Here is a 21,469-nt window from a genome sequence, read left to right as displayed (position 1 = left end):
TGGACAAACTATTATATAATGCTTAGAAGTGTAAAGCCAAACAGGCTTTCTAAAAAAAATAGCTTAAGAACAATTTGATTGCTAGGCCCTAGAGCAGGGATGTCCAAACTATGGCCCAAGTGCAATTTGCGGCCTCCCTTACTTTTTTTAGCGGCCCACAACATCAAATCAAAATAACAATTGGCCTGGCCCGCATCACTATTTTATCGCATTTTTTTAAGGGGTGTGTGAATAGTGTGAGTGTTAAAAAAGTTGCTAATGATATAAAACTAAAATAATAACATTTCTCTTCAATTAAGGTGACTAATAAAGCTAATATGCTAAAATATTTTCTTTCACTTCCTGCTCCTTGTCAAGGTCCAATTGATGATGCTAACAATGTCGACTTACAACACCTTTCTCTTATTTTGGTTCTAATTTTTGGAGATCAACGTAATATTGGGGCATATCTGACCACCCAAAATTAGCTTATCACCTCTTCACAGAGAGCTCTCAGCTGTGATGCATTTTTTCTTTATTAACTACAATTCATAAACCATATGAAACTGCTTGGAAGATTGGTTTTACCATTTTTAATCAATTTAAGACAAAGAATTCCAAAAGGGCCTTTACATTATCTCTATTTTCCTGAATGTAGCCCTCAGAAAATGTTTGTTGGATTTTACATGTTAGCCATTTAACACATCAATGGAAACCTCAATGCACTCAGATCAGTATTTTGAACATCGCAATTATATATTCTGTATAGTACACAGTACTAAATGTCCACTATCTTTCCCAATCTTGTAAACGCTGTCAAATGTTGCATCATAGACACACCTCCCAGTCCTGTTAAGGTCAGCTAAACACTTCACAATACAAATCCCTTTGCACAGCATGTCAGCATTATCTTTAGGCAGAGGGCATATGTGCAGCTGAATGTAATTTGTACACAACAACCACAAAGCCTACATGATTTTCTCATCATTGGACTAACATTTGCATCACCTACATTGAGTATCACCGTCCTCTGGCATTTTTTATTTCATGTGATTATGCAAATGTAGTATTCTTTTCAAACAAGATCTACACTTTCCAGTCTCTTCAGCTTGCTTCGAGTTAAATTTACTTACATTTTTGCCAAGTCTGCGACGGCGTAGGCCAGTCTGTTTTATCGAGGTGGTCTAAGGATGCAAAGTTTGTCCCGTCGTAGCTTCAGCTGCATACACGGACACATGAGTAGGTGGAATCGCAACGAGACTTCTAGTCTACCACCTGCTCAGGAAAACCCACGTGTGCTCATCACAGGTGAGATACGTCTTTCTCTCGCACTAAACTGCCATTAAGTGATGCGGGAATGAATGATTGCTTCGACGGCAACGAGCAGGTTCACCTATTTCTAACTTGAAATATGTGAATAAAAAATGTGATACTGGTTAAAATCATTATGTCCAATTCTGCACATGGGTGTGCTGTATTCACTGTGCTCCCCGCGGTGTAGTTGTGGGAAGAATAAAAGCATGCAGTCATGTTTTGTCCCAGGGTTAAATTAATACAGTACGGTGTATGAACAGTTATTTTATTTTCATTTGAAACAAAAAATAATTTTATCATTGAAATAGTAAAGATGACCTTCTTTGTGTGCAGGTGGTCTTGGGCAGTTAGGTGTGGGGCTTGCCCAGGTGCTTAGGTGAGATATTTCAGAAATTCATTTATGAAAAATGTGTACAGTAGTATGAAAAACTGATTAAATATTGCTTTAAATTTTGATCAGGAAAAAATATGGAACAGAGAACGTAATCCTGTCAGATATAAAGAAGCCCTTGCCTCATATTTTTAACAGCGGTATGTTCTGAACGATAAACAATTTATTTTAATCCTCATGAATTAAAGTTTATTCATAACATCAATCATTAAGTGAGCTCCCCATCTTGCTCTTTTTCTCCATCAGGTCCATTTGTATATGCTGATGTGTTGGACTACAAACATCTCAGAGAACTGATTGTAAATAACCGCATCACTTGGCTTGTCCACTACAGCGCTCTGCTGAGTGCTGTTGGGGAAGCCAATGTGGCTTTAGCACGCAAAATCAACATCACAGGTCTGCTTTAACACACACACGCAAGCCACATTTGTAATGCTCATCAATATCATACGGATCTGATCATCTGTATCCTATCAAGGTCTACATAATGTGCTGGACTTGGCTTTGGAGAACTGTCTGCGCCTTTTTATGCCTAGCACCATTGGTGCATTCGGTCCTTCGTCTCCTCGGGACCCGGTGCCTGACCTCTGTGTCCAAAGACCACGAACCATCTACGGCGTGTCCAAAGTCCATGGAGAACTAATGGGAGAAGTAGATCACTTTTAAATACACAGTATTTCAACAGTATGTCAACTTAATACGAAGTAACACATTTATGTACTTCTATTAGTACTTTCATCATAAGTATGGCTTGGACTTCCGCTGCTTACGTTACCCGGGAGTGATATCATTCAACACACCTTCGGGCGGAGGCACAACAGGTCCACCATCATCTGAATTTGTCTAATATTGTATACACATCATAGTCCTGAGGTGATGGATGTTATAAACTTAGCGTTTACCATCTTTATTCACAGACTATGCAGTTCAAATCTTCCATGATGCTGTCAGAAAGGGTCACCATGAGTGCTACTTGCGCCCTGACACCCGTCTTCCTATGATGCACATCGCCGACTGCCACCGTGCCACTCTAGAGTTTATGGAAGCTCCCGAGTGTCGGCTGTCCCTCCGTACCTACAACATAGCTGCCATGAGCTTCACCCCAGAGGAGGTGGCCCAAGAAATACGCAAGCATCTGCCTCAACTGAGGGTCACCTACAATCCTGATGCTGTCCGTCAGACAATTGGTATGATAAATCATATACAGCGGTACCTCGGAGTTTGGACATAATTCGTTCCTGCGAAGTGTTCAAAGTCCGAATTGTCCAACCTCCGAAACATTTTTCCCCATAGGAAACAATGTAAATGCAATGAATCCGTTCCCAAGCTCCAAAAACTGAAAATTCCCATTTTAATTTCTATTTATGTTTCTTACATTTACAGTACAGTACAGTATTTAAACAATAAAAATATGTTTTGGTGTGATGCATCAGTGGATGATAAATATTATGTTAATGCTAGCTTTAGTTCAGTGCTGAGTTTGTGTATTTTAAATTGGGCATCTTGTTAGACTACTAAGCGGTCCTTGCGTGCGTTGTTTAACGTCAGGCACGTTGTTGAACATCTAAGGGGGGGTCCTCGTGCCAGTATTTACAAAAATAGTCATGATAGTTACAACTACGCGATAATCTCCTTCCTAATTCCAGTGTGGTTTGTAGCACTGTATGTTTTTCTTTAGTGCCACTGGCACTGTTGTCTTTCTTTAGGCCCATGGCGAAGAAAATTGTCGTGGAAAAATCAAAATGCACTCGCGAGTATGGAGCACCTCCGGGAGTATTCACGATCTGACTGGAAATGAGCAGTGCATCGTCTCAATTACCGCAAAGTGAGCATTCGGCTTTTCTCGGCTTCGCTCGGGTAACCGTTTTCAAGGTATGTTCGGCTTAGCTTGCTTTGCTTGGGTGTTCCAACTCCGAAAATGAGTTCAAACTCCGAGGCATTTTTTACTCCGATTTTTTGGTTGAAGTCCGAATTGTACGAGTTCTGAGACGTTCAAACTCCGAGGTTCCACTGTACTATGAAAGTGTACTAAAAATTGACACATTGAAGTTTTTCTACACTTAATACAATACATTCTCATCATAGCTATGTCTTTGTAGCAGACAGCTGGCCATTGAGGGTTGATGACTCCAAAGCCCGGAGAGATTGGGGCTGGCTGCCAGAGTTTGGGCTGAAGGACCTGGTTCCAGACATGCTGCACTCCATTCAGGACAAGTGTCCCCCAGTCAGCTAGAACATTAAGGATTTTTTTTCCTTCAGGAAATGACATACTGTCCATTTAGTTACTGACTGTGTACTATTTTTCTGTCTTACTTTACAAATCCCAGTTCCAAATGAGGTTGTGACATTGTAAAATGTAAATAAAAACCGAACACAATGATTTGCAAACCATTTTCAACACGTTACAAAAAGCTGGGACAGGGGCATGTTAACCACCATGTTACATCAATTGTCCTTTTAAGACCCCTCAATATGCATTTGAGAACAGAAGAGAGAGCATTGCTTGGTGGCATGGAGTGACGCAACAAGATGATTTATGCCGCAGCTCAAGACTCCTTGAACTGGAAAATGTTGTTTTTGAGAGCGATAGTAGCGGCATGATGTCCAACATGTGCCTCTAATGGGAGAGGAGCTGGCGGGGTGATTTAGAGTTAGTTGGTAGATTTACAAATAACAGCATGATTAAACTATCCAAGTTCTGCCAAGCCATCATTTCTTTCTCTGCTGCCCGTGTCCTCCTCCTTCTTGAAATGAGTAAAATCAGGGTATGCTTTTGCAAAAATGAATAATATATTAATAATTAACATAAATATTAACATTATTTTTTTGTCAAATAACTTTAATTTAGAAAATGCAATTTCTGAAGAAATTGCGTGTGAAGGCCGTAAGGCTTAATGAAAATCTGTGGAATAGATGAAAGCGCTCATGAAGCTAGTTGAATATATTGAAGTTGGAATAAAGTGAATGGGATGAAAAATGTGGAAGTAAATGTGAAATGTAGAATCTCCTATTAAGAATGAGTGGGGAAAAGTAGGGTACAGAATGGGGTACAAAATGTGGAATTGTGGGTAAGCCGTGAATCCTGGGAATGAAAAAAATAAAGGCGCCCATGGCGTGAATATTAGGAATAGTTTGAAATCTCCCATTAAGAATGAGTGGAGAAAAGTAGGGTACAAAATGGGGAATTGTGGGTAAGGCGTGAATTTTGGTACTGAAAGAAATGGAAGAGCTTCATGGCGTGAATTTGTGGAATATATTGAAGTTGGAATGAAGTGAATCGGATGAAAAATTTGGAAGTAAATGTGAAATGTAGAATCTCCCATTAAGAATGAATGGGGAAAATTAGGGTACAAAATCGGGAATTGTAAGGCGTGAATATTTGGAATAAGAAAAATACACCCTAGAATGTCGTGATTTTTTGAAATATGTTAAAATTGGAATGAGGAGAATCGGATGAATTATGTGGAAGTAGATAGATGCCGAAAAAGTAGGAAGTTTGAAGTATAGGAATAACATATGGCCACAGCCTTCCCACAATTATATAGCTCCTTTCAGGAGACCAAGTAGAGCGGCTAAATGACACCATGTCTTGTCACATGACAGGAACAAGCCAAGATCCAACAAGTATGGAGGAGTGTACATAACGGTAGAAATTTCAAGAAGCTTCAGGATGAGGAAATAGTGACATCTGGTGGTTTGTTAATGTCTGGGTGGATGGATTGATAGATGGATGGATGTTCAAAAATGATACCGATGTTTGTACACACGTTTTTCTACACCACTAACTGAAAAAACAAATACATTTTATTGCACTTTTTTGTACACCCTTCCTTCTATTTCTCAATTTTCATCCGATTCTCACCATTCCAACTTCAACATACTATATTCCATAAATTAACACCTACTAGGTAATTATTTTTCTCTTTCCAAAATGTCACAGTTTTACCAAAATTTCACCCTAACCCTTTTGCAAACCAAAATCCCCATTAATTTCCAATGACACAGGTTTCCCAATTTCGAACACAAAATTCAAAAATATTCAGCTCTTTAAATCACCTTTTCAACATTTTCCAGCACTTCAAAATTTCACACATATAAAAAATGTATTATTTTTCCACAATAATATTAGTTCCCCCCCTTTTTAAATATAAAAAATTGCACAATTTATACATCTTACATTATTCACTTCCTTTTTCGCATTCATTCATTGACTCACACCATTTAAATTTCATCATCTTCCTTTAACATTACAAAAATTCTCATATTTTACACTTTTCACCGATAAAATTCCCACTCTAAAAAAATCTTAAATACTTATTCCCAATGACCCATTCAAACAAAAAAATTGCATCTCTATTTATTCCCAATGACCCATTCAAACACAAATTTACATCGTTCCCATTTGAAATTTAAAACATTCGTCTCATTCATGTAGCCTTGGAAATTATTTTCAACATACCAACAAATTTAATTAATTCATTAAAACATCATTAAAATTTTCATCATTACAATGCCCATAAAACAATACATAATCATTTTCAGTGAGACCTTCAACAAACAAGGTTCACATCATTCCCACTCAGCTCATTCAATTTACCTTGATAATATTTTTCAACATGACAACAATTCCCATATACCAAAAATTCTACCTTTTCACCCCTAAAATCAATTTTTAAAAATTACTACTCCCAACAACACATTCAATGATTTACAACTTGCCAATAATTCCCATTTACCAATAATTCAACGTTTTCACCACCAAAATCTCCACAAAAATGTCCCTATTCATTGCCCATCAAAATAAAAGCTAAGAAATTAAGTTAGGCTTTTCCCCATCATTCAAACATCCCAACTTTATACTGTTCTTCTTTAAATTAATAAATAATATAAAACAATCATAATAAAAGGTAAAATATGAGGATTTTATGTTTTTCTTTTCTTTTTTGACCGATTCAAAAAGTTCCATCTTTAAATTGTTTACCTTATCTCGACTACAATTTTTTTCTTCAAATTTTCAAAATAAAAGCCAAACTACGTTTCTAAAAAAAAAGTCCCTAATCTGATTTCTAAATTTTTTTGACCGATTCAAACCATATTAACTTTAAACTTCTCACCTTATCTCTATACCCCATTTTAAAATATAAGACAAAAAAAGATTTTGTTTTTGTCTCTTCCTTTAATTTCTGCATTTTTATTGATTCCAACTTTAAACTGTTCATCTTATCACTACCGCTTTTTTTAATTAAAAAACAACAACAACAACCAAGAGTTAAGATTTTTTTGTTTTTCTCCTCTAATTTTTTTTTAATCAATTCAAACTACAGTATTCCAACTTTAACAAGCTCAGCTTTTTCCTACTGCATTTCCCCCAAAAAATTCAAATTAACAGACAAAAAAAAGATTGTTTGTTGTTGATGTTTTTCTCCTCTAATTTCTACATTTTTGACTGATTAAAACCATTTCAACTTTAAACCCACAAAAATCCCCATTCATTGAGACTTTTTTTTTATTCAAAATGTTCAGCTCATTCAATTCAACCCCAAATGATTAGGCTACACGTACACTATTTTCTCCTCGCTCTAACATGTTCAGTGTTTCAAGCCAACCTTTTTATTATTCCAATTCACACAAGTCACTCATTTTTTTTAAAGCCAGCATTTCTAAATTAGTACATATTGATCTCAAGTTTTCACATAGTATTTACCGATTCAAACCATTTCAACTTCAACATATTCAGCTCATTCCAGGTTTATACAGTATTCCATCTCATTCAATCTGATTCTACATCATTCTGCCCCTCGCACGAAATTTCTCCAGAAATACGGACAAAGAAACGGCACACGTATTGTTTATGTCTCGTCATCATAGCATTTAAGACGAAATTTGGGCGAATCGAGGTCTTGTCACTGACAAGTTGTCAGTCAGGCTGCTACAGCGGATGTAATTCACGTTGCCTCCTGCAGGATCGCAATCCTCACGAGGCAGAGTCTGATACAGAAGAACATCATACTAGTACTTACCACACGTCTTCACTCAGCGGTCTTGTAACATCTATTTTCTTCAACGATGGACGCGGGGTTTTTCCGCGTAAGCTGCTCTGAAATTAGTACATTTAAAACCGGCTTCTCGCGATTTATTCCTAGCGTTGTATGTTATTTTGGCTTTTGCATATTGAGTCGGTCGCTATCCAGTTACATTGTAGTTTTGGGCACCGACTATCAACTGGTGCGAGGCAAAATTGTAATTTGCTATGTATACGGTCAAACTCCTCGAACAGTGGTTGGCCATGAAAGCTGAACTTGTAACATGGTATTGAATAGCTCTGAATTGGGTTTAGAGTTACAGTCTTGTTGCACTTGACTGAAAATAACATCTAACTTTGCTAGACGGTTACAAGAAAGCGGCTAGGCTACCCTCGGCTAATAAAGATGGCGCCCGATTGGTGTGTCGTTTCCGTCTCCATGAGCGCGTTGCCGCAACATAATGTCACAGAATATACAAGTAGCGCTAATATCTGCCGCAAATAAAACAAACCAATGACACATTTATCGCTATGTCTATGTGAAAGACGAATTGTTGACCCCTATCGGCTGCGTTGTGTTCAATTTCCAGATTAAGCTAAATCAGTCGTTGATTTAGCCAAGGCTAGCTCATTGCTATCAATGTCATATGTTCAAACTGAGTAAATTAACCTGGTCACGATCACTTGAACCTCTGCCCATTTCTAACCAGTACTTTGGATGTGGGAATAATCCTTTCTTCTTTGCGTTTTGGGATACTTTTCTTTAAATAGATAGCAATGGGCGACAAATTTAGTATATGGGCCTTACATGTGGTGTTACCAGAGGTGGGTAGAGTAGCCAAAAATTATACTCAACAGAGAGTACTGTGACTGAAAGTAATTAACTATAAAAATAGTAATTGAAATAATTACTTAGTAAGAGTGTTAAATAAAATAAAAAAACGGAGTAATTTGTGATTTTTATTCATTTTAGTTAGAACAGATAGTGTCCAACTTGTGACTTTAAACAATGTATACAGTTATAAACTAATGTAAATTCATCCACCAAAAAAGACTTACATTTTTACACAGATTTTAGTACATATAGAAACAGATCCCCCTCTGAGGATAATCGGTTCTGAAAATAGATGGATGGATGTTTCTGCCTTGCATTACATAAATAAGTCACTTTGTAAACATAGCTGTGATGGGCTGCTGAGACTGCGTTCATGTGACTTCCTGGCTCTTATGAATGGTGTCAAGAGTAAATGTAGCCCGTTAATACCCACCTCTTGTTGTTACATTGTCCTACTTTAAAATGATGTCCCATTGTCCTAATTTCAAGTGATCTAACATTTGTTTTTTGTTTTTTTCTGCAGGGTACAAGCGCGGAGCAAGACAACCGGTTTAGCAACAAGCACAAGAAACTGTTAAAGCAGCTGAAATTTGCAGAATGCCTTGACAAGAAGGTATATACAATCTGCCTTTCGTATATCTTTGTTTGGAGTTGGTAACCCTAACATTTACACTACAGTAAAACGATGAATCGGTTTGATCTATCGATTAGGGCTATACAATATATTTTTAAAGAATCAATATCGTAATATTGGCCCCATGCAAAATGTATATCACAAAGACTTGTACCAAGTTTCTTCTGGAATTGTATGCTTTTATCTGAATCTGATAAGTCATACGCAAACTTAAAGGATAACTTAACACCAAATCAACTTTTTTTTTTGCTGATAAACTGTATAAACTGGTGTATACAAATGCTGTCTATATGTCCTGGTCATTACCTTGACATTTTAGTGCATGTTTGTTTAAAGCTTGAATTTGGGCCAAAATCTTGTGTGGCGCCATCTTCGGGTAACACACTGATATAAACTCAATTTGGCTGTTTGTCCTCTCATTACGAGGCGATGCGTACTACGTCACTTGTTCCGCATGACGTTGTCGCCCCTGCCACCCACATTCTCATTCTCGTACACGCCTCCTTAAACGGCTTCTTAGCGAGTTGCTGTTGTCAATCCCAGCCAGACCACGCCCAACCCTCGCCCCATTGGCAACCCAACGGTCCTCCAGGCAACACCCCTTTTGAGCACCAATTTCAAATCTTAGTGATTGTTGGAGCAAGAGTCTTACTTCCTGTTGAGTTATCCTTTAAATGTTCATCACCATCCAATAGTTGAACATTATCTAGGGCAATTACAATTAACTAAAAATATATTGAGCTTGCTTATTTTACCACATGATTTTTTTATTTATTCTTTCATTAGATAATAATTTCATAATGCAATTTCTTTGGGTACATGTTAAATATCGCAATAACGATATATGTCATAATATTCAACAACTATATCACATATTGAATGTTTTTCCAATACTGTGCATCCCTACTGTTAATCAATTGCTCAGGAAGTTTAATTTTAATTTTTATTTTTTATCCTTGCTGATGTGCACTGCTTGCACTAACAACATAATTGCAAACAGGGACCAGCTAGTTTGCAACACAGTTTGTTAGGAAGTGTTCCTAATCCAAAAGTGGATCCAAAACTGTTTCAAGTAGTTGAATCCATGAATCTAAAAGCAAGGTTAGAATTGGCAGATTTGGCACTAAAATTTCTTGGATCAGTCTTTCAAAAGTAAAAAAAAAAAAAGAGGCTGATGCAGAGCCAACAAAACAGTGATGTGTTGAAACGCTTAAGACGTCAAGTATGTACTCTTACAACTTTGGACAACACAGGACATTGGAAAGTTGAAACTTTGTGAAGTTTGGCTTTTAAGATGAAGTAACCCTGCTACATCAGTGAAATATGTGAGAGTGCTGGAAGTTGACAGCTAATACTCTACAGCAGGGATGGTCAAGTTCTGTCCTCGAGAGACCCTATCCTGCCTGTTTTCCATGTCCCCTTCCTTCAGCGCAGCTGAATTTAATGATCAGATCATCAGCACGCTTTGCAGAAGCCTGATAACGATCCTGATCATGAATCAGGTGTGTTAGTGGAGAGAAACATGGAAAACAGGCTGGATAGTGGCTCTCGAGGACTGAACTTGGCCACCCCTGCTGTATAGGGACCAGCAAATTCTTTCAGTGCTGTTGGGTTGAGGGGGCAACAACTTTAGCAAGCAAGTCGAGACTTCCCTCTTCCCGGCCACTTGGTCCATCTTTTTGTGGGAATCTCGAGGCATTCCCTGGTCAACCGAGAGACATAGTGTCACCAGCGTGTCCTGCGTCATCCCCGGGGACTCCTCCATGCTCAGAACACCTCGCCATGGAGACATCCTAAGCAGATACCCGAGTCACCTCTTCTAGCTCCTCTTGAGCTTTTCACCCTCGCTCTCAGGGAGAGCCCAGATACCCTACGGAAGAAACTCAGTTTGACCGCTTGCCTCTGGGTTCTTGTTCTTTCAATCACAACCCACATTATCATCTACAAAAGGCAGATATTCAATAATGAGGCCACCAAACTGAATTCCCATCAACGTCGACGGCACCTGCAAATTCTGCCCATAAAGATTATGAACAGAATCTGTGACAAAGGGCACCCTTGGTGTAGTCAAACCCTCACTGGAAACTAATTCGACTTATTGCCGGCAAATGCAGACCAAACTCTGACACTGGCCGTACAGGGACTGAAGGGCCGTTTGAGGACGTTCGATAGCAATTACTCCCACACTCATGAGGGCACGTTTGAACACCTTCTCCAAATCCACAAAACACATTGATTGAGCGAACTCACATTCACCCTCAAGGAGCCTGCCAAACGTTAAAAGCTGGTCTGTTCCAGGTCCAGGAGAAAAAACACATTGCTCCACCCGAATCTTAGATTCAGCTTCCCGATGGGCCCGCCTCTCCAGCACCCCTGAGGGAGGCTGAGGAGTGTGATCACCCTGTAGTTGGCGCACACCCTCCGGTGGGCATGAAGTATGCCCACATGCTCCGCGCCTCTCACCGTGCCCAAGTCCATTGAGTCTGACCTCTTTTGAGGGAGGGGACTAGTACCAGAGCCCATTGCCCAAGCTAGTTGGTCTTTCTCTGTTTCACACACCAGCCAGAGTGGTGACATTCCACAACCCAAGATCCAGCCTCTGTAGCTGTGGATGGGACCACTAAGATCCCTGGCTGATGCCCACCTCACTGTGCATTAGTGTTGTTCCGATACCAGTATCGGGAGAGGCCCCGATACTGCATTGAGACAGTGGCATCGGCAAGTACTAACAAGTAACATGCCGAAAACATTATTTCCTACGCAAATATAGGACTTTGGATGCAGCATCTTGTGTCTTGCTTGTGCACGACATTCACTGATGTGACATGTTCATTGCATGCAGAGCCAAGATATCCTATTGGCCTTTGCATGCTCTGAACCAATGGTAGGGCAGCTTTTTCATGTTGGAAAAAAAACCCAACCTAGGTATCAGTATGCTATCAGCATTGGCCAATACTGCAAAACTTGGTATCGGAATCGGTATCAGGGGTCATCACGCATCATAAACAGACTCTTTGTCTGGTCCCTCACCTGGGACCTGTTTGCCTTGGGTAAACCTACTAGGGTCATAATAAGGCCCCAGACAACTTGGCTTCTAGGATCATTGGGACACACAAAACACTCCACCATGATAAGCTTGACAGCTCACGGCGGGGGCATGGTTATGATGATGATGATGATGCTTTATTACAGACTCAAAAGTCCAACCACAAACAAACCAACTCCACAATAAAAGTAGAAGAGTAAAAATACACACATACCAAGTACACTAGGAAGCATCCTATAAAAGACAACAATACCAATGTTTCCATAACTGTGACTGGTATCGCGTAGCACTGAAGCTTATGTTTGACAAGTGTACAATAATTTCATTATTCAAGTGATTTAGCCGACAGACAAATTTAAACATCAGATTTCTTAGTGCCACCTGCAATGTGTTGACCCTTTCCTTTTATGCATTGTAAAAATAATGCTATGGTAAAAGAAAAAATGTTTTAAAGCTTGCTTGATATCAGGAGAAGTAACACAAATCCTAGAAGGGGAAAAAATATATTAAAAAGCAAAACTTGTTTTGAATGATGTCGTTTGTTGCTGGTTTTTTAGGTGGATATGACCAAAGTAAACCTTGAAGTCATAAAGCCATGGATTACTCAACGGGTGACAGAGATTTTGGGGTTCGAGGATGATGTCGTCATAGAGTTCATATTTAACCAGCTTGAAGATAAGGTAATGCTTTTAATTTTGTTTGCTTGTTTGTTTTTACAAAACTCTACATTTGAGGGAAGTATTTTCTCATTAAAGAAGGGACAGTGTCTAATTGAGTGCTTTAATTAGCAATTGGTGTGATTATAACAATGTTTTGTTGTTATGTAACAAAGTGACTTTACTCAGCATACTTCTAATTATGATGTGATTTATGATTTAAAAGGCCTGAACCAATATGGATGTTATACCTTGCATCAGAAGTATAGCACCAACACCTAATTAGCTCTCTCCTGAGCCCAAAGTCACTGAGCCCAACTCTCCCTTCATGATGCAGTGTGTGTTTTGAGGTGAGTTATATATAGGGATCATTAATATTATGCCAGTGATAGACACACCTGAAAAAAATGCCTTAACTATATCCTCTGTAGGATTATTCAGCTATTGCCCAGATCCCTTAAAATGCAGTTTTAAGTTGTAGGCATAAAGGAGGCGGTTGCACGTCTTGAGTGAAGTGTAATAAATCTAACTTTCAAGAGTAATATTTAACCTTATTCGCACTAAGGTTTGAATGATTGCAATCAACTTCCAATTGGGAATCGTGTATTTTTGTCCTGGTTGTGATACAGATGAGTGTACTGTGTCTGATCACAACTTGTATTGTAACCCGATAAATAGGTATTGTATATGTAGTTATTACTGCACTTCAGCCAGTGCAAGTTGGAACAAAACATCCCTTATTTTATGTTAGTTCATTCATGTCCATGAATCCTCAAACTTGATATACGTCTTATTTTATTATTCATTTCATGTTCTTTATTTAAAGATGGTGGCTTTTAGTTGGACTTAGTCACTCGCACTAAGGGATATATTGTGTTTCAAAGTATGCTACGTTTTAAAATTGTAAATAGATTATCTTAGCACTGTATTTTTTGTCACACTGTCTGCTCATTAGAGGAGAGAAGCTGCATTAACATTGATATTCCTACATTTTGCTGAAGGTTTGTTGCCAGTCTTCTACTTAGATATATTTTCATTAAGATACAAGTAATCACTCTTTCACGTGCACAACTTGTAGTGCTGACAGATTTGCTATGTTAAATGGTATTACAAATACCGTATACCATGGTAAGAAAGATTATTGAATTGATATTGTTGATAACACCTCTTTTTGTGTTGCTCTGTACTCATTATTGCTTGTTCGTCTCTTGCAATTTAGATAAATGATATAACATTAAGCTCAAGGTGGTTGAATCTCAAGCAGTAGTGAAGCGGAAGCAAGCCAAGGGAGCTCCATGCCCACTGATCCCACGGGACTCACTGAAGACACCGGAACTGTACTTAAAAGTGTTGGGTTTTAATGCACTCTGTATTGTGGCTGTTTGTTAAACTCCTAAAATTGTAGACTGTGGGGAGACTGTACAAGGGAATATGGGATGGGAAGGGATAAATAATTATCATGAATATCACTTAAATCTCAAACGCAAGATAAGATCATATCTTTTGTATATACTGTTTATACATGTGTCTATATATAGGCACAGCAATTGGAACATGATGCCAATATTGCATGCAAATTTTGATCTGCTAGATCTCTCAACAAACACATTCACTGTTTTGAATTGGAATTCAAATGAAACTCGTTTTCAGAATCCAGTAGTGGACTCTGTTTTTTTTTTGTTTTTGCAAGTATAAAAAAAGAATTGTTGAACAGTTATCAACAATCACAGGTATATTTTTGAGAAATGAAAGGTAGGCACTCTTATTTGAGAGATCCTGCCTCTTAATGTGATATTTTTGTTCCATTATTTCAATAGCATTATGTTTCTGTCTCCCCTCTTTCTCTCTCCCCCCTGCTTCGTGTGTTTTGCAGCACCCGGATAGCAAGATGATGCAGATTAACTTGACGGGTTTCCTGAATGGGAAAAATGCCAGAGAGTTTATGAGAGACCTCTGGCCCCTGCTGCTGAGTGCCCAAGAGAACATTGCTGGCATCCCAACTCCATTTTTGGAGCAGAAGAAAGAAGAAATTAAGCAAAGACAGGTAAGATTAGCCCTACCCATGTAAAAGCTAAAGTTTGCCAACAGACAGACGTTGACATTTTTTGGTCAAAGACTAACTATGACAAATGTCTTGACGGCATTTTGTGAAATGCAATACAATCTGATGATTGTATATGATCCCTCAACATTGCAAATAGTAGCCTAAGATGCAAAATTGTTGCAGTGCCGATAGTTTTGTCTCCTCATACAGATTGAACAGGAGAAGCTTGCTTCTCTGAAGAAGTTGGAGGATGACAAAAAGGATTCCAGAGAGAGGGCTCAGTCAAAGAGCCCAAGAAGGTAATACAGCACCTATTTTCTTAAAGGTAGCTGAATGTAACATTGTTTTATTTTAATCGTACTCACTGTTAACCTTGCCTATATTCAGGCGCAAGACGAGGTCCCCTTCGCCAAGACGCAGGTCTCCATTGAGACGGGACAGGAAACATAGCCCTTCACGCTCCCCAAGACGTAAAGCTGCGTTACCTGCTGGGAGTTCACCTCCGCCACCCTTGATGCAGCTGTGCACAAAACCTGTGGAGCAACCAATGGAGCCTGACACATCAGGAAGAGCCATGCCAGAACCAGTCATCCAAGAAGCATCTTCCACTAGGTATCTGTCAAGTGTGGATAGATATGTAGTTCTGCGATTTTGTTAGTGTGCCTTCTGCACAGTTGAATTAGTACTAATAACAATAAATTGCTATATTATAGTAATAGGTGATCAAAATAAAACAGAACCTCTTTCCTCTAGTGAAACTGTTGTTGAGGTGGCGAAAGCAGACTCAGTGAGTGAAGACAAGGAGCTTCCACCTGAGAAAAATAAGAATGAGGAAAGGCCCAAATCCAGGGAAAGGGAGAAGGACAGTAGGAAAGAAAGACCCCATCGTCGCTCACGTTCTCATTCCCGCCAGCGTAAACGGCGTTCTCGTTCAAGGTTACTTTCTGTTCTGTTCTGTGATGTTTTGTTGAATTGTCTGCATCGTCATAGTTGGCCCTAATTGGCCTCTAACCTCTTTCAGATCTTACTCGCCACGTAGAAGGCAGAGTCCCAGAAGGAGAATGTCTCCACGTCGAAGAAGCCCACCCAGACGCCCCCCACCCAGCTCCAGAACCAGACACAGGCGTTCTCCCGTCCGCAGGTTAGTCGTTGCTAACATTTTCTAATGTTTTGGGAAAAAAAAATCTTCACTTATGTTGTTAAGTGTTTTATATCCATGGGTTATGTCACCTTGTGGGTCTAATTGTGTCGTGTATTTCCCACAGGAGACGATCTCGCTCTGCTTCATCCTCTGGCAGCAGCACTTCTCGTTCTCGCTCACCTAAGAAAGTAATGAAAAGAATATCCAACACGCCACCACGAAAACTGCCCAACTTTCCTGATGCCTCCATGAGCCCTCCCAGGAAAGACAGGCGAACACCATCTCCACGCGTCAGAAGGGGCAGAGGGTCAGCGTCTCCTCCCAGATCATCTGGTAAGGTCTTCAACCTTGCTTGCTATAGTATGGTATCGGATACTATTGTTTTAATAGCAGTCTGTATGGCATGAAATAATTCATTCAATTGGATCCCATTCAAATTTGTTATGTTTGAAACTGTAATGTGGATCTCTTCACCTCTGATGTATGATGTTTTCATCATATGTCCATTTTAAAAGGTTAATAGTGTACATATATGGGAGTTTAATGTTTCCACCCTTACCAATTGTTTGGGGCTGGGGAAATACTCATTTGGCAGTGTGAATGTACCACTAGCGTGAATGTGAAAGTCCATTCACACTATTGATGACTATAGATGACTTGTCACTGATTGGACATTTAATCTGTTTCAGAGGAGGATAAAAATGAGAAAGGCGCAACTGCGGATTCTGTGCAGCAGAGACGACAGTATCGTAGACAGAATCAGGAGTCATCTTCAGGTACGATGAATTTCACTCAGCCAACTCTAACTTGCTGTAATGCATCTTTTTGGTTTCAGATTCAGGATCTTCCTCCTCAGATGAGGAAGCGTCCAAGAGACCAAAGGGAGGAGGACCAGGTGCCAGGAATGGTGACTTGAAGAGGAGGCGTAGCCACACTCCATCCCCAAGGAGGCGACAGAGAGAGGCCTCTCCGAGGCAAGACACATAAATAGTCCCCTCCAATAGTATTGGAACAGCAAGATCAATCCCTTTTTTGTATAAAGACATTTAGGTTTCAGATCGAAAGATGAATGAGACAAAATGTTTCACAATTCCATTTTTAATTTCTTGGTATTTAGATCCATATACTATCCTCCGTATACAGCTCAGGACAGTGCACCTTCTGTTTGAACCCACCCCTTGCTGTTTCAGAACATTTGGAGGGAACTGCATATGTGGACTATTTTTGTTTGCTAATGAAAGATAAATTTATTTTATCTGTTGTTCACTTTCAGGAAAAGACGTTCACCATCTCCTGGTCCACGCCGACGCCGTTCCCTTACTCCCGTTAGGCGTCGCAGGTCCCCTTCACCAAGACGAAGGTATTGGCATATTCGGATAAAAGAGTTTGAAAACAGTTTAACCTGAATGTAATTATTTTACACACAACCTAAAGTTACGATTTGTTAAAAAAGATAATAAAAACATAGACTAACATAAATCAAACAAACATGCTGAATACGACACACATTCAGCTACTGGTAAGCCAAGCACATATTTGATTCGATTTTGTCCTTTATTGAACATATAAACACAAAGAAAACACATTACAAGTCTAAAATATGAATTGAAGTAAAAAAGAAAACAAGAATAGGAAGAAAGAAAAGAGTTCATATGTTCAAAAGGGGTAGGAGGAAGTTAAAAACGTATGTAGTCCTACCCCTTATTCGTTTTATGTTAATAAATAAGGTAATGTATTTCAACAAAAGGAAATGTGTAAACCTAATCATATATACAAGTGCACTTTAACATACGCACATTTGCCAGCGACATATGCACACAAAATCAACAGACACATACCACAATACATCTATAAATCACATCCTCATTCTTGCGTATACAATTTACACTCATACCAATACATCCCAAAAAATTACAGCATATGCACATTTTTAACAGCTCATGACTGATGTAAGTAATTTTTTAAAAGTTTGCTTTTAAACATCCATATGACATGGATTAATGTCCAATAACTTTAACTGTGCCACACAATGCATTCTGGGAACAACATATATATGCAAAACAGGTGGATACAACAAGCCTGGAACACATACGGGCAAAGTGTTGCCGCGTTCCATTTGCATTCGTATTATTTTTTGGAACAATATATTTACAGTTGAGCCCCGCCTTTTTGGGCTGGTCTGCATATAGCGAAAATATGTGGATGACACTGATTGTTTTTAAGTTATATGCCATGATTTTACCGGTCCGGCCCATTTGCTAATATATTTTCCTCCATGTGGCCCCTGAGCGAATATGAGTTTGACACTCCTGGGTAATCCTGTTGATTATTCAATTAATAAATAATTAACCCCCTGCCCCATTATACATTTTTCCCTCTCTAAATTTACATTTTTTAAATTACTTTGTTGTTGTTGTTAATCTACTAAGGTTGAATTGGGTGGATATAACTACTCCTTATCTTATTTACATATGCATTATTAAACACCAACAAAATTAGCCTATGCTAAACGGTTATGGTAAACATACCTGCACTTCTCTGTACAGTGCAAATGACACTAAGTCTCTACGGTAAATGTTTGCGGTGCTTTGCAGATCTCCATCTCCACCTCCCCGCAGACGATCTCCATCCAACAGGCGTTATTCTCCTCCCATCCAGCGTCGCTACAGCCCCTTACCTCCTCAGAAGATGAAATTATCTAACTCTCCCACTAGACGTGGTTCACCAGGGCACAGACGCCGTCCTTCCAGATCCCCAAAACGCCGAAGTTCTCCCACCCAGCGGAGACGCACACCTCCTTTGTCTACATCCCCACCCAGACCCAGAAGAAGCCCCATGTCCTCTTCTATGCGGCTGAGTCGAGATGCACGATCACCTCCTGTAGCAGCAAATCGACGCTCTCAGTCCCCTGCAAATCGCAGTCGCATTAACAGAGGTTCCGATAGTCCTGCGAGACATTTTGAATCCTCCAACCAGCGGAGACACTCTCCGTCACACAGTGAAAAACCTATCCGAAGAGTCTCCCGTACCCCAGAGCCGCGCAACAACCAGAGGTAAAGGACACTACTCGCACATTTTTTGATTCACTAACATGATTAGATCATGTAATATACACATTGACAAAATGGTTGGTACGCCCTCAGTTTCATTTGAAATTTAACTTTTTTCTTTTGATCCTTTGTTCTTTTGCCCATTCACCTCCAAAGACCTCACAGACACACTTATGATAAAGCTAATACAGAGCAACTTTTAACTTAATGCAACTATTTACAAGCATGCTGGGATAGAAAACAATTACACTGGTAAACATACATACTTTTCCTCTCATTCCTAATGGACAAATAATAAACATGAGTGTGAACTGTGAAGACCATATTTAATTAAGCTCAACAGTAACCCAAATAATTTGTGCACGTAAATGTTGTAAATGTCATTAATCTTACAGACGTTCTCCGAGCCCTCAGCCTTTGAGAAGAGTTTCCTCCAGATCTCGATCCCCTTCTCCTCAACCAGCTGCAATGAAGCATCCAGCCCCCACATCTGCTTCCCCCTCACCATCTCGATCTGCTAGTATGTCCCCCCCAGTAGCCAAAAAGGCAAGCAGTGGCTCCGGTAGCAGATCACCTAGCAAGGTATTTTGGTCTAATATGTTAAACCTCAATTGCTATTATCAAATTCAGGTCAGTGTATAAGTCTGCGCGGTTCTCAAATTGATTGTTACATTTTCAGTTATTTGAATCGTTAATAGGCCGTTTTAATTGAATTGTAATGTGTTGGATTGCAGAATTCAGATGTTGATGGCAGTGCCAAGAAGAAGAAGAAGAAAAAGGAAAAGAAGCACAAGAAGGACAAGAAACATAAGAAGCACAAGAAGCACAAGAAGGAGAAGAGCGTCAACGCAGGGAGTGGAGAGACCCATCAGAACCAGGGTGGGGATGAAGATGGTGAATCAAGAAAGGTTATGTCTGTTTGTCATCTTAAGCAACGGAGGTTTTCTGATGACTTTTCAGTAAACGGCATAGAACATACAAGTAGGAGATGTAAGGTTTAACACAAGCTTGTCTGCCTGGTATAAAAATATTTTTTTTCTTTTTCAGGAATCGGAGAGTGAAGTGGAGGACACGTTGGATGACTTGGAGAAACACCTGCGAGAGAAGGCCCTTCGCTCCATGAAGAAGGCCCAGGTGTCTCCTTCACAGATGTCCTAAATATCAAGGGCCTTCCCCTTTTGCTTCCCCACTATTTTCATGTTAACCTTGATGTTTGTGATAAACCGATTCAACTTAGAATGTACAAACTGTTAATGTTGCATTTTTTTTCTTTTTACAGATTTGGTACATTTTGATGATTTGCTTTTGAGTGTGATTTGTCAGCTAAACTGTAAAAAGCTTGTGTTGTCCATAACTGCTAAATTGATTAGCATGGGAACATGTAAATTGAGGGTTGATTGAAAGACTTTTTTCCCCCCACTTTCTCACAACCAAAAAGTAGATTCCTGTTAATAAGTGATTGCATGTGCAGTGACTGTTTCTGATGTGCATGAACCACTGGGTATGGCATATAGAGGAAAACCTGCACATAGTTAAACATGGTTCTAATAACGTTAAAAGTGGCAGTATCACTGCTGTGTAAAAGAAGAAAAGAAAAGTTTTGTCCTCAGTTTTACTTACCAGTAGTTCGTGTTAGACTTGTTCAAAGAGGATGCTTTAATTTATCCAATTCGAATTTTTTTGTGTTTTTGGGGGGGGACATCCTCGCACCAAGCTAATCCGTGTGGGACTACTTTGTTTTGCATTTAGTACCCCTTACTTGTCTTGTCAGCCTTTCAGAATTAAAGCCTTTTATAAAATCTCTTTTCCTTAATGTTACAAATTAAGTTCGTAAAATGCCATTGACTTTTTGAAAGGAAGTCAACCTTAAATATTTCTTGACATTGTTATAGGCCTTGCTAGTTTAAGCATGGCATTCTGATGAATATTCCATTTGTGGAATATGAGTTATGAAGCAAAATCCAGCTGTTTTTATCAATCTCGTGGGTGGCCATTTTGCTACTTGCTCTTGACTGACGAAGACATCACAGTTAGGGCTCAGGCAACAACTAATCACAGCTCACCTGTTTTCTGAGGCTGCGCTGTAATTGTTACCTGAGCAACTGCGATGTCATTTTCTCTCAACAGCAAGTGGCAATATGGCCGCGTCCTGAAATGGCTAAAAAGGGCTGGGTTTTGCTGCTTTACTCGTATTCCGCTAACGCAATATTAACCAGAAAACAATATTTAGACTAGTGGGGTTGCATGAAACATAAAGAAAAAAAATGGGTTGACTTCACGTGTTAAATTATTGTAGTGATGAACATAATTTTTTTTTAATTAGGTTCCTAACTCTGATATCCAAATTTTGCTTTAAA

The 21,469-nt window shown here is 39.3% G+C and overlaps 2 protein-coding genes across 8 annotated transcripts; both read left to right on the top strand.

The window, feature by feature from the left end:
• The first annotated feature begins 27 nt into the window (after positions 1-27).
• On the top strand, positions 28-4,064 carry tdh2 (L-threonine dehydrogenase 2). 3 transcript variants are annotated; one of them, XM_077545086.1, is made up of 8 exons: positions 28-1,287; positions 1,627-1,669; positions 1,754-1,824; positions 1,931-2,080; positions 2,163-2,335; positions 2,415-2,505; positions 2,602-2,871; positions 3,787-4,064. In XM_077545086.1, exons 1-8 carry the CDS (start codon positions 1,170-1,172, stop codon positions 3,915-3,917), a joined length of 1,047 nt encoding a protein of 348 aa, XP_077401212.1. In that variant the 5' UTR covers positions 28-1,169; the 3' UTR covers positions 3,918-4,064. The 3 variants fall into 3 exon arrangements, with proteins under 3 accessions (XP_077401212.1, XP_077401127.1, XP_077401297.1); XM_077545001.1 differs by having other exon boundaries at positions 3,784-4,064; XM_077545171.1 differs by having other exon boundaries at positions 3,770-3,903.
• A 3,545-nt stretch (positions 4,065-7,609) lies between these two features.
• Positions 7,610-20,914, top strand: srrm1 (serine/arginine repetitive matrix 1). Of its 5 annotated transcripts, none has more exons than XM_077544030.1 (16): positions 7,610-7,771; positions 9,065-9,154; positions 12,779-12,901; positions 14,751-14,921; positions 15,132-15,220; positions 15,309-15,533; positions 15,675-15,857; positions 15,943-16,062; positions 16,187-16,395; positions 16,752-16,838; positions 16,898-17,036; positions 17,336-17,422; positions 18,657-19,115; positions 19,508-19,694; positions 19,847-19,991; positions 20,160-20,914. In XM_077544030.1, the coding sequence occupies exons 1-16, from the start codon at positions 7,751-7,753 to the stop codon at positions 20,171-20,173; spliced, it is 2,349 nt and encodes a 782-aa protein (XP_077400156.1). In that variant the 5' UTR covers positions 7,610-7,750; the 3' UTR covers positions 20,174-20,914. The 5 variants fall into 5 exon arrangements, with proteins under 5 accessions (XP_077400156.1, XP_077400070.1, XP_077400419.1 ...); XM_077543944.1 differs by having other exon boundaries at positions 19,847-20,020; XM_077544293.1 differs by lacking the exons at positions 7,610-7,771; positions 9,065-9,154 and adding an exon at positions 13,104-13,227 and having other exon boundaries at positions 19,847-20,020.
• Positions 20,915-21,469: the final 555 nt, after the last annotated feature.

Source organism: Vanacampus margaritifer, chromosome 1 (assembly GCF_051991255.1).
Source record: "Vanacampus margaritifer isolate UIUO_Vmar chromosome 1, RoL_Vmar_1.0, whole genome shotgun sequence".
Classification (NCBI taxonomy): Eukaryota; Metazoa; Chordata; class Actinopteri; order Syngnathiformes; family Syngnathidae; genus Vanacampus; species Vanacampus margaritifer.
This window is presented reverse-complemented; position numbering and strand designations above follow the sequence as displayed.